The sequence below is a fragment of the Denticeps clupeoides genome, chromosome 2, assembly GCF_900700375.1.
Source record: "Denticeps clupeoides chromosome 2, fDenClu1.1, whole genome shotgun sequence".
Lineage (NCBI taxonomy): Eukaryota > Metazoa > Chordata > Actinopteri > Clupeiformes > Denticipitidae > Denticeps > Denticeps clupeoides.
In genome coordinates this window covers 38848561-38861596 of record NC_041708.1, presented here as the reverse complement: position 1 = coordinate 38861596, position 13036 = coordinate 38848561, and the positions used below count along the sequence as shown (strand labels likewise).

General features: G+C 53.4%; 2 protein-coding genes across 3 annotated transcripts in view; one reads left to right on the top strand and one right to left on the bottom strand.

The window, feature by feature from the left end:
• sulf1 (sulfatase 1) overlaps positions 1 to 2408 on the bottom strand; it is a 19155-nt gene extending 16747 nt beyond the window's left edge. Inside the window, exon 1 of one of the 2 annotated variants that reach the window (XM_028969858.1) lies at positions 2238 to 2408. The gene's annotated coding sequence lies outside the window, so the exon portion shown is untranslated. The remainder of the gene's footprint in view (positions 1 to 2237) is intronic. The other variant, XM_028969859.1, reaches the window with a different exon arrangement.
• Positions 2409 to 3573: 1165 nt separating this feature from the next.
• LOC114774973 (extensin-like) lies at positions 3574 to 12746 on the top strand. The gene is made up of 3 exons (XM_028966436.1): positions 3574 to 3635; positions 3926 to 4023; positions 11887 to 12746. The coding sequence occupies exons 1-3, from the start codon at positions 3574 to 3576 to the stop codon at positions 12744 to 12746; spliced, it is 1020 nt and encodes a 339-aa protein (XP_028822269.1).
• The last annotated feature ends 290 nt before the right edge of the window (positions 12747 to 13036 follow it).

Here is a 13036-nt window from a genome sequence, read left to right as displayed (position 1 = left end):
CTCTGATCAAAACGCGCTGGGCGGCACGTGGGAGCAGAAATGTAATATTCCAGGAATGTGAACTGATCTAATCCCACAGTGAGGAATTTCACCAGTCAAACAGAGACGTTCTATACACGGCTGGAGAACCCGGTTAACCAGACAGGAGGGAGCGTGGAACGGCAGAGAACCCAGAAAGGAGCGAGCGTGGAGGAGCGGAGAACCCAGACAGGAGCGAGCGTGGAGGAGCGAAGAACCCAGACAGGAGCGAGCGTGGAGGAGCGAAGAACCCAGACAGGAGCGAGCGTGGAGGAGCGAAGAACCCAGACAGGAGCGAGCGTGGAGGAGCGAAGAACCCAGACAGGAGCGAGCGTGGAGGAGCGAAGAACCCAGACAGGAGCGAGTGTGGAACAGCGGAGAACCCAGACAGGAGCGAGTGTGGAACGGCAGAGAACCCAGAAAGGAGCGAGCGTGGAACGGCAGAGAACCCAGACAGGAGCGAGCGTGGAGGAGCGAAGAACCCAGACAGGAGCGAGCGTGGAGGAGCGAAGAACCCAGACAGGAGCGAGCGTGGAGGAGCGAAGAACCCAGACAGGAGCGAGCGTGGAGGAGCGAAGAACCCAGACAGGAGCGAGCGTGGAGGAGCGAAGAACCCAGACAGGAGCGAGTGTGGAACAGCGGAGAACCCAGACAGCGGAGAACCCAGACAGGAGCGAGCGTGGAACAGCGGAGAACCCAGACAGCAGAGAACCCAGACAGGAGCGAGCGTGGAACAGCGGAGAACCCAGACAGGAGCGAGCATGGAACAGCGGAGAACCCAGACAGGAGCGAGCATGGAACAGCGGAGAACCCAGACAGGAGCGAGCGTGGAACAGCGGAGAACCCAGACAGGAGCGAGCGTGGAACAGCGGAGAACCCAGACAGGAGCGAGTGTGGAACAGCGGAGAACCCAGACAGGAGCGAGTGTGGAACAGCGGAGAACCCAGACAGGAGCGAACCCAGACAGAAGCGAGCGTGGAACAGCGGAGAACCCAGACAGGAGCGAGCATGGAACAGCGGAGAACCCAGACAGCGGAGAACCCAGACAGGAGCGAGCGTGGAACAGCGGAGAACCCAGACAGCAGAGAACCCAGACAGGAGCGAGCGTGGAACAGCGGAGAACCCAGACAGGAGCGAGCATGGAACAGCAGAGAACCCAGACAGGAGCGAGCGTGGAACAGCGGAGAACCCAGACAGGAGCGAGCATGGAACAGCGGAGAACCCAGACAGGAGCGAGCGTGGAACAGCGGAGAACCCAGACAGGAGCGAGTGTGGAACAGCGGAGAACCCAGACAGGAGCGAACCCAGACAGGAGCGAGCGTGGAACAGCAGAGAACCCAGACAGGAGCGAGCGTGGAACAGCGGAGAACCCAGACAGGAGCGAGCGTGGAACAGCGGAGAACCCAGACAGGAGCGAGCGTGGAACAGCGGAGAACCCAGACAGGAGCGAGCGTGGAACAGCGGAGAACCCAGACAGGAGCGAGCGTGGAACAGCGGAGAACCCAGACAGGAGCGAACCCAGACAGGAGCGAGCGTGGAACAGCGGAGAACCCAGACAGGAGCAAGCGTGGAACAGCGGAGAACCCAGACAGGAGCGAGCGTGGAACAGCGGAGAACCCAGACAGGAGCGAGCGTGGAACAGCGGAGAACCCAGACATGAGTGAGTGTGGAACAGCGGAGAACCCAGACAGGAGTGAGTGTGGAACAGCGGAGAACCCAGACAGGAGCAAACCCAGACAGGAGCGAGCGTGGAACAGCGGAGAACCCAGACAGGAGCGAGCGTGGAACAGCGGAGAACCCAGACAGGAGCGAGCGTGGAACAGCGGAGAACCCAGACAGGAGCAAGCGTGGAACAGCGGAGAACCCAGACAGGAGCGAGCGTGGTGGAACAGCGGAGAACCCAGACAGGAGCGAGCGTGGAACAGCGGAGAACCCAGACAGGAGCGAGCGTGGAACAGCGGAGAACCCAGACAGGAGCGAGCGTGGAACAGCGGAGAACCCAGACAGGAGTGAGTGTGGAACAGCGGAGAACCCAGACAGGAGCGAGTGTGGAACAGCGGAGAACCCAGACAGGAGCGAACCCAGACAGGAGCGAGCGTGGAACAGCGGAGAACCCAGACAGGAGCGAGTGTGGAACAGCGGAGAACCCAGACAGCAGAGAACCCAGACAGGAGCGAGCGTGGAACAGCGGAGAACCCAGTCATAGTAAGTTTTGGTACCTGAGCAGCACGACGGAGGATCCTGGCCGTAGGAAGACGCGGTGAGACAGACGTTCCGGCGTTCTGATGACTCCCACTCTCCAGCACCATCTGTTGAAACACGTCCTCACGCTCGGCACTCAGCTCGCCGTGTCAAACCCAGCAGTCCAATCAGAGGGGGGCTGAGGGGACTCGAAACCTGAGCCCCACGGAGGAGGAGGAGGAGGAGGAGGAAGAGGAGGAGGAGGAGGAGGAGGGAAAGTGTCCGTCAGAGAAAGAGAGGGAAAATACTTGCTGGAGGAGTGTGTGAGTGTGTTTTCTTTTTCTTTTTTTGTGAGGGGGTGGTGATGGTGACTGATGATTTTGTTTCTCACCGAACCCTAAAATCGCTTAGAAACCCCGAGACCTTCTTTCCCAAACACACACAAACCGCAGCACGGAGTGGAACACACACACACGCGTACGGAACCTTGTAAAGGGAAAGTGAGGTGTTAGAAGAAGAACCTTCATTCCACATCAGTCGCTACGTAGAGAGTTAGACTGTGTGTGTGATGAAGATGGACGTGGAAAACTGGGATTTGTGGGAGTCCGGGGGACCGGCGTAAGTGGGAGCAGCGCCTCTGGGCGGCTTTGATGTCTGCAGCTTCAAAGACGCTCTGAGCTCCATCAGAACGAAAGTTCATCAGCGGGGGAAACGGCCAACAAAGGCGCTAACGGCCCATTTGCATGGTGGGATTCCGTTCACACCTGGGTGGGTTTCAGGGTCCCTCCTCCTCCTCATCACACCGACCGCTCACTCTCTCTCTCTCTATGAGCTCCATAAAGAACTTCTTTATAAAACACACACTTTCTGAGAAGTTCTTCCCTTCTGGCTCCACCCAGGCCGTGGTTTTCCAGGGCCCTCCTCTTCCTCTTCCTGCTGTTTAACGTTCTGGACCCAGAATCAAACAAAAGCTCGTTTCCAAAGACCCTCAGAGTTCTACCTCCTGTTCTCGCAGAGATTGGGGGTTGGCTGCAGGACACACACACACACACAACCCTCCACCCGCCCGCCCCCAGCAGGACAATTTTCAACATTAAACACACACAGAGGTCACGACCTCTGGGTCCCTTGCATGACCCCAGACCTAGACAGATGAAGCGAATGTAAACGTGCGATGCGCTTCTCCTGGTTCTCTCATCCCCACACGGCTTCTGTCCCACAGAAAGCGGCTTTTATGTTCGGCCAATCAGGGGCAATTAGTGCAGCAGGGGGCGGGGTCACTTGAGCACATCCCTGTTTGGGCCGAGCCTAAAGCACGGCAGGGGTCACCAGAGCTGCACTGAGAGAAGCAGTCCAAAGGTGATCTCCAGCATAATGAGCCCCCAGGTGCAGCCTGGGAACGAGGGGCGGGGCCATGCCCTCGTCAGCTCCGGACGGTTCTGATGACGCCTCTCTCTCTCCAGTCTGCTGTATTTAATGACCTTGTTTGCAGCAGGAAAGGGCGTGGCTTCTTCACTTTCACGTAGATTGGTCAGGACACCCTCCATTCATGGGCCCAGAGCCCCTCCCACTCGTCACCCCTCGCCGACCAACATTTCATACAATGGAGCCACTTTAGCGGCTGAAACCGGATCCGGAGGTCCAGGCAGCTCTCGCGGAGGAGAGAACACCGATTCATTTCACAAAGAACACTCCTGTGGAATCATCTTCTCCACCTTGTTCCCAGTGCTCGGTCTCCAGGTTCTGACCTGGAACAAGTTCAGATAACCAGGGAGAACCTGCACTGGACAGATGGGTGTGGCTACGGAGCTCCTCCCATTCCAGGTGTGGAACTGGTGTGGGAACATGACAGGATAACGTGCAGGAAGTACTATGAGATATGGAACAGCGTTCCAGTAGAGACGGATGGAGAACATTTATTCCACCAGACACTTTCTCAGGTGTCAGACGTCACCGTGACCTTTGACCCATGAAAGAACAGATTCCAGTAAAAGTGTGTGTGTACCAGAAGTTGAAGAGAGAGAAACGTATTTAGAGAGGAATTCTGCTGACCTCCGACCTCCCGCAACTTGACTGGAGAACCGGTGGGACAGCTGATCCCTGAGAAATAATGCGGCGGCTCCAGAAGCGGAACGTAATCCCCCAGATTCTGATCCCACGGTCCGCTGCTGAGAAGTCATGTCTGGACGGAGAGGAGAGAACCGGACACTCGGGGAATCTTTGGGAAAGCTGCTACTGTCACTGCAGTGTTAACTGTCACCTCGAATAAACAACAGTGCAATAAAGGGGACGAGGAGAGAGGACGGGACTGTTTGATGGACACAGACGTGTGTGTGTGTGAGAGAAAACTGGACGGGGTTTTATAAGCCTGCTGAGATAAGAGCAGCAAAGAGGAGGAGAGATGAGCTGATCTTCACTTCCTTAACTCACCACCACCACCACCATCTCCTGCTGCTGCACTGCACTGCGTTCCCAGTAGATAACATGAAGATGAAGAGATGTCAGGTCCAAATTCCAGCCCTGAGGAATGTTGTCACTCGTTCCCTCAGAATGTCCCTGCTCCAGCTCTCCAGCACTATGGGTGAAGGGGCAGGCACTCCCAGACTCTGAAGTGAAGCATGACCGTGACCTTCAGGTTTCGTTGCACAGAGAGAGGTCCACATTACCTTCATCTGACCAACGGAATCAGCAGAACATTAGCTGGTTCATGCACCGTTTTTCATTCTAGTGGCGGCCCCGTAATCAGAAGGCCGCCGGTTCGAATCCTGATCCGCCATGGTGCCACTGAGGTCCCCTTGACGAAGAAACCAGAGCTCCACAGAACTCCAAAGTAAAGGTGGAACCGGACCACCACCACTTCCTGCAGGGAAAGGATCGTGCATTTCAGGAACGCGGTGACGGGTGGAGGTCGTGACAGGTGTCACTCAGCACAGAAGAGAGGGGACAGTTGAGTGTCGCATTTCTACACCAGAACCTCACGGCTCATCTTCAGTTGCTGCACAGATGTTGTGGTGCTCCACATGTGCATGCTGGTAAACAGCACCATAAATTAGCCAGTCACATGGGGAGGGAGGGGTGTCTCGTGCAGGAACGTCGCAGCGGTTTCCCACGACTGAGGACAGAGGACGGTGTCTCTGCTGTCACCAGTATTTCACCGCAAGGTGCTGTGTGGAACAGACAGTAGAAACGTCTAAGGTCTCAGCAGCAAACAGCACCGAGCAGAGAGACAAAGGAGTCCTGTGGGACCGTAGAGACGGACGTTCCGCAGCCCGGAGGCTGGAATGTTTGCTCTGGGCTCCCGGACGGAAGAACAGAGAACCGTCCTCGCAGGCTGAGATAAGAGGAGCTGTCACAGGTGGCCTTTCAGGAACCACGGCCGCCGAGAAGACGCGGCGTTGGAGCATTTACAGCTGCTGATAAGACGGCCTCTCTGGGCCATGGGAAGAGTTCTCCTTCTGTCAGACGAAGACGTATCACGTCTGGGGTTCTGGAGAGCAGCGTGAAGTTCAGCGGAATCCACACATCACCATCCTCCACCCAGCATCATCACTCTGGGGATGACAGGGGCGACACCGGGAACACACATGTTCTATTAGGTCCTACAACCTCTTTAATCCACGTCCAGGCACTTGTGGGAATTGGAAGCAGATCTGGGTGGCATTACTTTTCAGAGATGTTCTCGACCTCCAGGCTCTGGAAAACAGAATGATTCTAATGGGACACACCTACATGGACACTGGGAATGTTAATGATGATTCCTCACATGGCTTTCAGGAGGCAGTGAGATGGTTGCAGCATTTCTTACTCCTGGTCCCCTTGATTGAAACTTGATCTGAAAAATCTGGATATCTGACAGCTTTAAATGCATAAAAAACCACGAGCTGCTCTAACCAGCAGAATTATAACCTGAAGCGACATCGAGGTGGGAAATTTCTCCACTTGACCACGTAACTAAAAAGTGCTTTTAATAAAGTAATCGCCTTTGGTGGATCCTCTTTATACTCTTCTGTACATCTGCAATTCATCCATCATCCACCGTGAGACCAGTGAAGGTTCACGCCCGTCTTTACACAGAATCCTTCTCTTCATACCAGAGCAGCTTAGACTGGGCCACGCTGCCACCACACCAGCGGACGTAGCGTGTCTGCAGCGAGCACTCAAGCGTGCTGAGAGCAGTGCATTCTGGGTCTGATTTCACCACTGAATACACGCCCATAAAACGGAACCGCTGTGGTTCTAATGAAACTGGTTCCCAAAAGACAAAATGAAAGTGGATTCAGTACGAACGCGGCTGATCCTGTTACGCCACCACAGGGCGCCCACACACACACACACACACACACTTACGGCTACGGTCAATTTGGTGTCACCAGTCCATATAGGGTGCATATCTTTGGATGGTGGGAGGAAAGTGGAGAACTGGGGGAAAACATGCAAACTCCGCCCACACAAGGTCCAAGCTGGGATTCAAACTCACAACCTTGGAGGAGTGAGGCCACATCGCCAACCGCCTCGTCCCCAAACACGGCATCCAAAAAGCAATCATGACGAGACCAGCACACATCTCTCCTCCCAAACCAAACACCAGGATGGAACACCTGAGCGTGGCCGAGCGGTGTTCTCATCAGACGTCCGTTGTCCTCGTCAGGTCGGAGTTGCAGGCTTTGGATCTGTGTTTTACAGACAGTTGGAGCTTCTACTCTACAGTTGTGCTGATTTAGTCAACAAAATTTATGTTGGAACGTCTTCATGAACGAATCTTTATGATGTGATGAAGACGACACGAGACGTTAATTCCACAGTCTGATAAGAGCAGTGGAGATCATAAGCCAATAATCAATCCCTTTCAGCAGCGAGACAACATCTGAACCACATCATTAGAGGAACGAAGGAACGTGCTGTTCAACACCACATCATATGAGAGCAATTAGAACCCACCAAAACAAATGTGCCGCGATACCAGAACGGCTGAGAAGATGCTCAGCACACAATCACACGCAGCTCCACACAAACGCCAAGCCAAATAAACAGAATTCCAGACCCAACATGGAACCATGTTAGCCCGACGTGGGATATGATCAGGAGGCAGGTTCATAATCACAATATTTATTATTAACAATCAATAACATGTCTCATATGCGTTACTGTTGTGAAGGCACCTGTATCATTTCCTTGGTCCACAATGACATTCTATGGTTAAAGTGTGTGTGTGAGAACATGGATCAGTGGAATAAGATTCCGGAATGATCTTTCCACGCGGAGCTATATCCGGTGTATGGAAGTGCATTTTATCAGCACTTCCTCCGCAGTGATGTCACAGACGATACGCTCTTCCAGCGCCACGCTTATCACCATCACCATCATCATCATTCTCCTCATCTTCCACGTGTTCCGCCCACAGTAGCAGCAGGTTTATAGAAGATGAGATAACACGACAGAGCGGATACAGTTCCAGCATTCCTGCGTCTACGCTGATGTAAACATGCGGGCCGAGATTCGTACGATTATTTAGAGGAGCGGAGAACCAGCCTCAAAGAAAGTAAAGCTCCTCTAGCTCACAGCTCCTCACAGCTCCTCCAACCAACAATTTATCTGGCAGATACTCCTAACTTTTTTATGAAATATATGCAGGAGACATTTAAATATTTTCAGTTTTTAGCTTCTCAGTGGAGTGGAGTGATGTGAGGTAGGAGGGTGTGACCCTCCTCAGTGGAGCAGTGTGGGAGTGATGTGAGGTAGGAGGGTGTGACCCTCCTCAGTGGAGCAGTGTGGGAGTGATGTGAGGTAGGAGGGTGTGACCCTCCTCGGTGGATCGGAGTGATGTGAGGTAGGAGGGTGTGACCCTCCTCAGTGGAGCAGAATGATGGGAGGATTTGGGAAGGTTAAAATTCACTTGGGGGCTCTCTGGAAGCCCCCACTGACCGGCTGCCCTTTGTATTTTATGGTCCGCTGCGGGGAGGGCGTGGCCACGTACCGCGCCCAGCAGGTAAATCACCAGCATCACATTCCTTCGTTTTATAGAGAAAAATTCCATGAATGGGGGACTGTTGCAGATACGCCTCACGTGACCCAGGAAGGAAACCCTGCACGTCCCCTGCTCCAGTACTGAAATGGCCGTATTTACGGCATTTACCGGACGCCCGGATCAGTAGTGACGGGGATGGTCCCCCTGGAGACACTCGGGGTTAAGTGTCCTGCTCAGGGACATTTTTTTTTTTTTTTTTACAGAAAAAAGCTATGAGATCTGTATTCACAGCACGAATAGAGTTAGACACACACACACACACACACACACACACACACACACACGTGATCATGGTTTTTACTGGGTGTGTAAAACCTGTAGTGAACCAGCACAACACTGGGCCCATTCAGCAGCAGCGTTGCTGTTTCAGGTGTTTTATCGAAGACGACGCGGTGTCATAAAAATCCAGCCACACGTGGCCCCGCCCAGCTGACATCATGTGACTGAGGTGATAACCTGAAACGCCTCTCCTCACCACCTCCACTCGCGGCCCCACCCGCCGACTTCCTGTCCCTCAGCGAATCCCAGTTTTATCCCCTGAGATTCATCCAATTACAAACGAGAAGAAATTGATTATTTGACGCTCCATGGACATGGAGTGGAACGTGCTCTTCTGGCAGTTCTTCGTGATACCTCATTCATCACAGCATGGAGGCCGAGCCTCCACAAGGACCAGTCATAGACCATATCATATCAACTCGAGGACACTTCGCCATTCAGGTTTCCTCAGTTGATGGTCTGATGTTCTCCACGTTGTTAAGTTAAGTCAGCAGGAGATGCCCCGTCGTGTCACATCCTCACAGCTGTCACAGGGTCACCCTGTGAACCCTCTGCTGCTAAGTTAGTCTCAACCCACCTTCCGTGGGGCAGCCGGGTCTCAGCTCTGTTACAGCAGGTGAATATTTTTAGCGCGTTGGTCAGATTTCAGCCGCCAATCAGCTCCCACACACCATTTAGGGCATGTACTAGAGTGCTGGGTTCTTCACACTAGAACCCCACGGCCCATGGGATCCACAGTGTAGCTTGACTCAGAGTGTGTTTGCCGGGTTACAGCGTTCTCAGGAAAATGCTCAGCTGCTTCTCACGCTTTGAAGTTTTATGGTACTGCAAAGCTTGTGAAGGCCACAGTTCAAACACACACACACACACACACACACACACACGGGGCTGTGTTGATAAAGCAGTTCACACCATCCATCCATCCACAGCATTCCTTCTGTCCGTGTCACCATTGTGGCCGTCTGATTGGACAGCGAGGGGAGGACCCACTGTCACATTCACCACCTAGCAACCTCCAACCCCAGCAGGTCCTCACCATAAAAACACGGGTTCCATTTGGCTGAAGAACGTCGTTATAGGTATTTATAGTGCCGGCATCTGGAAATCGTTCAATCAAGCAGACACCCTGAAAAGGGAGCGAGAAGAACGTAGCAGCCAAGACCAGTGCATCACACAGGAACATCTCCGAAGACGCCACAGCTTGACTGACAAGGTCCAACCTAAAGCGCCATTCAACAAATCATCCGACCCCCTCCCCAATTACTGACGTTCTACAGGAGCATGCTGCAGAACCCTGGGAAAGGTCCACTTTCCTCTAAAAAAAACCCGTGCTTGGATGGACTGGGCAAACATGGCCTTTGTGTGCCCATCTCCTGCCTCTGTTGAGCCCTGACAGCAGGGCATTGTGGGAAGGCCACTGCTGCGCAGCTGCTTGGTGTTTATCCTCCGCCATCCACATGGCCTCCTCGGTTTACATAAGACCTATTTTATTTCCTCCCTCCAGTGCCTCTCAAAGCGCAGAGGTTCCACCAGGAGACAGAATAAACTGGAAAATAAGGCTGTGGAGCATCTGCTCACGTCACTCACTGACCCTGCCACAGAGGTCATCTCTGGATCCAAGGTGGAGGAATAGTAAATGCTTCCTACTCTACTACCTGCAAGGATTTTCTTAATGATTTCTGCAGAATCGAATAGGACTGTTCTGTTTGGACAAACGTCTGAAACTCAGAAAGAGGGAAAAAGAAGAAAATAATTCAACTTTCTGCAAGAAGAACATCTTTAAAAAAAATCCCACAAGCCCATAGTGACCTGGTCCATCTTCTGGATCTGGACCTGGTCCCCAATCCAAATCAGGTCCAGAGGTCATTTGTGTCTTTCCCATTCTGGATTTAATCTTTTTGGAGCTGGAACCCCCAGCATTCATCATAACTCTACACAAATATGTGATACTGAGGAACAGAAGAACCTGTTCAGATTTCAGCTCTGAGACCTTATTAATTCTGGAAAAATCCAACAGGACCAGTACTCCTACAGTAAAGATAAGATAAGGCTCATGGGAAACTGTTTTATTAAAAGGAGCCAATCACAAACAACGATATGGGCAGCGTAGGTGAACTTGTTCCTGAGCTGCTGGATCTCAGTGCTTCAGCTGCCATGTTTGTGTCCACACCTACATTAACACTAACGCAGCTGTTTCTGCCTGCTGGACGCGCAACCCCCACCACGTTCTACCAGCTGCTTCATCTGGTTCTCACGTTGTTTGGAACATTCGCACCTCCGAACATCAGCATTACCAACAGTGATCCTCGTATGACTAACATCCAACACGAGCAACAGGCCAAGCGCAACATGTGCTGCCAGAACCGACTGGGTTCCTGACTCTCTGAGTCACGTCGTTCCGATTATTCCAACATGACCACGTCAGTTCCCAAAACTTCCCCCTGCGTGGTGTAACGAGGTCCGGAGCAAGAACAGTTCCACTTCCCCATCGGCCTCAGCACTAATGTTCACGTTCCGGCCCGCCTGCTATCAGACCCACGGCCCCAAATAACCTGAAGACCTTCTGTAAAGGCCCTGTATGGTGTTCTCCAGTGTTCTGTACTAATCCTTGTAGCACAGCACAGGAACCTTGGTCACCAGCAGCAGAATGAACAGCAGTGCTGCCTTCACACAGCCAGTGCTGAGTTATGGTAGACCACGTTCTAATAAGACACAGAACCGGCACGAACGAACGGGTCAAGATTACTGCTGCTGAAATTAAACAATAATATCAGGTCATAAAAAAACTCCTTTCAGAGCAGGAACCATGGAAAAAAAACGCAGAAGAACTATTAACAGGTATTAAAACACACGGCAAAGTATAAATATTAATCACATTAAACCTGCTGCCAGAATGTTAAATGTCTCCAGATGGAGAACCAAACAAAACAAGTTTCATCTCACATCCTGTTGCACTTAAAACATCAGCAAGAACAGAGAACGATCGGACCGTCCATCCAACCATAAAAACATCCACGGCACTTAAAATAACCCACAAAACCAGAGGATCTTCCTAATGATTTCTGCAGAGTCGAATAGAACCGTTCTGTTCATACGAAGGTCTTAAGCTCAGAGGGAGGAAAAAAAGAGAAAAGAATTCAACTGTCTGCAAGCAGAACATCTCAAAAACACCAACAGGCCCGATGTGACCTGGTCCATCTTCTGGATCTGGACCTGGTCCCCAATCCGAATCAGGTCCACGAGATGGAAAGACAGACGGAAAGAGCGCCAAGGAAAATGAAGAGACATTTTAAAGTATATTATATGAATTATTATATTTAGTTGTAGTTATCATGGCCAGTGTCCATCACGTCATAAAGGTTTGTTTCATGAAAAACCAACAGCAGTGGAATTTACTGCGGAGCCTAGAATCTCTCCAGGTCCGACCCACCACCCGACCACCGGCCCGTCCGACCACGCAGGGGAGCCCGCCTGGAAGATCTCCAGGTTCGACCCACCACCCGACCACGCAGGGGAGCCCGCCTGGAAGATCTCCAGGTCCGACCCACCACCCGACCACCCGACCACGCAGGGGAGCCCGCCTGGAAGATCTCCAGGTCCGACCCACCACCCGACCACGCAGGGGAGCCCGCCTGGAAGATCTCCAGGTCCGACCCACCACCCGACCACGCAGGGGAGCCCGCCTGGAAGATCTCCAGGTCCGACCCACCACCCGACCACGCAGGGGAGCCCGCCTGGAAGATCTCCAGGTCCGACCCACCACCCGACCACCCGACCACGCAGGGGAGCCCGCCTGGAAGATCTCCAGGTCCGACCCACCACCCGACCACCCGACCACGCAGGGGAGCCCGCCTGGAAGATCTCCAGGTCCGACCCACCACCCGACCACGCAGGGGAGCCCGCCTGGAAGATCTCCAGGTCCGACCCACCACCCGACCACGCAGGGGAGCCCGCCTGGAAGATCTCCAGGTCCGACCCACCCCCCGACCACGCAGGGGAGCCCGCCTGGAAGATCTCCAGGTCCGACCCACCACCCGACCACGCAGGGGAGCCCGCCTGGAAGATCTCCAGGTCCGACCCACCACCCGACCACGCAGGGGAGCCCGCCTGGAAGATCTCCAGGTCCGACCCACCACCCGACCACGCAGGGGAGCACGCCTGGAAGATCTCCAGGTCCGACCCACCACCCGACCACCCGACCACGCAGGGGAGCCCGCCTGGAAGATCTCCAGGCCCGAGTTAACGTGGAGAAATGAGAGGAAAATGCGGTTTTTCGTACCTCCGCGTCCTCCTCCCGACTCGCAGCGCGCCACCTGCCCGGCCGGAGACGCGCGGCGGCGGCCGCAGCTGCGGCTGATCAGCGCGGATGAATCCGGCTCGTTAATTCACCTTCACGGACGGCTTATTAGCATCTATAGATAATAAGGTGATGTTCTAATTCTAAATGCACGTTATATGAAGTTGGTGGATAATAAGCGCAGCTCTTCTACCTTCATATTCTCTATAAATCAGCCAGCGAGCAGCATGCAGAGA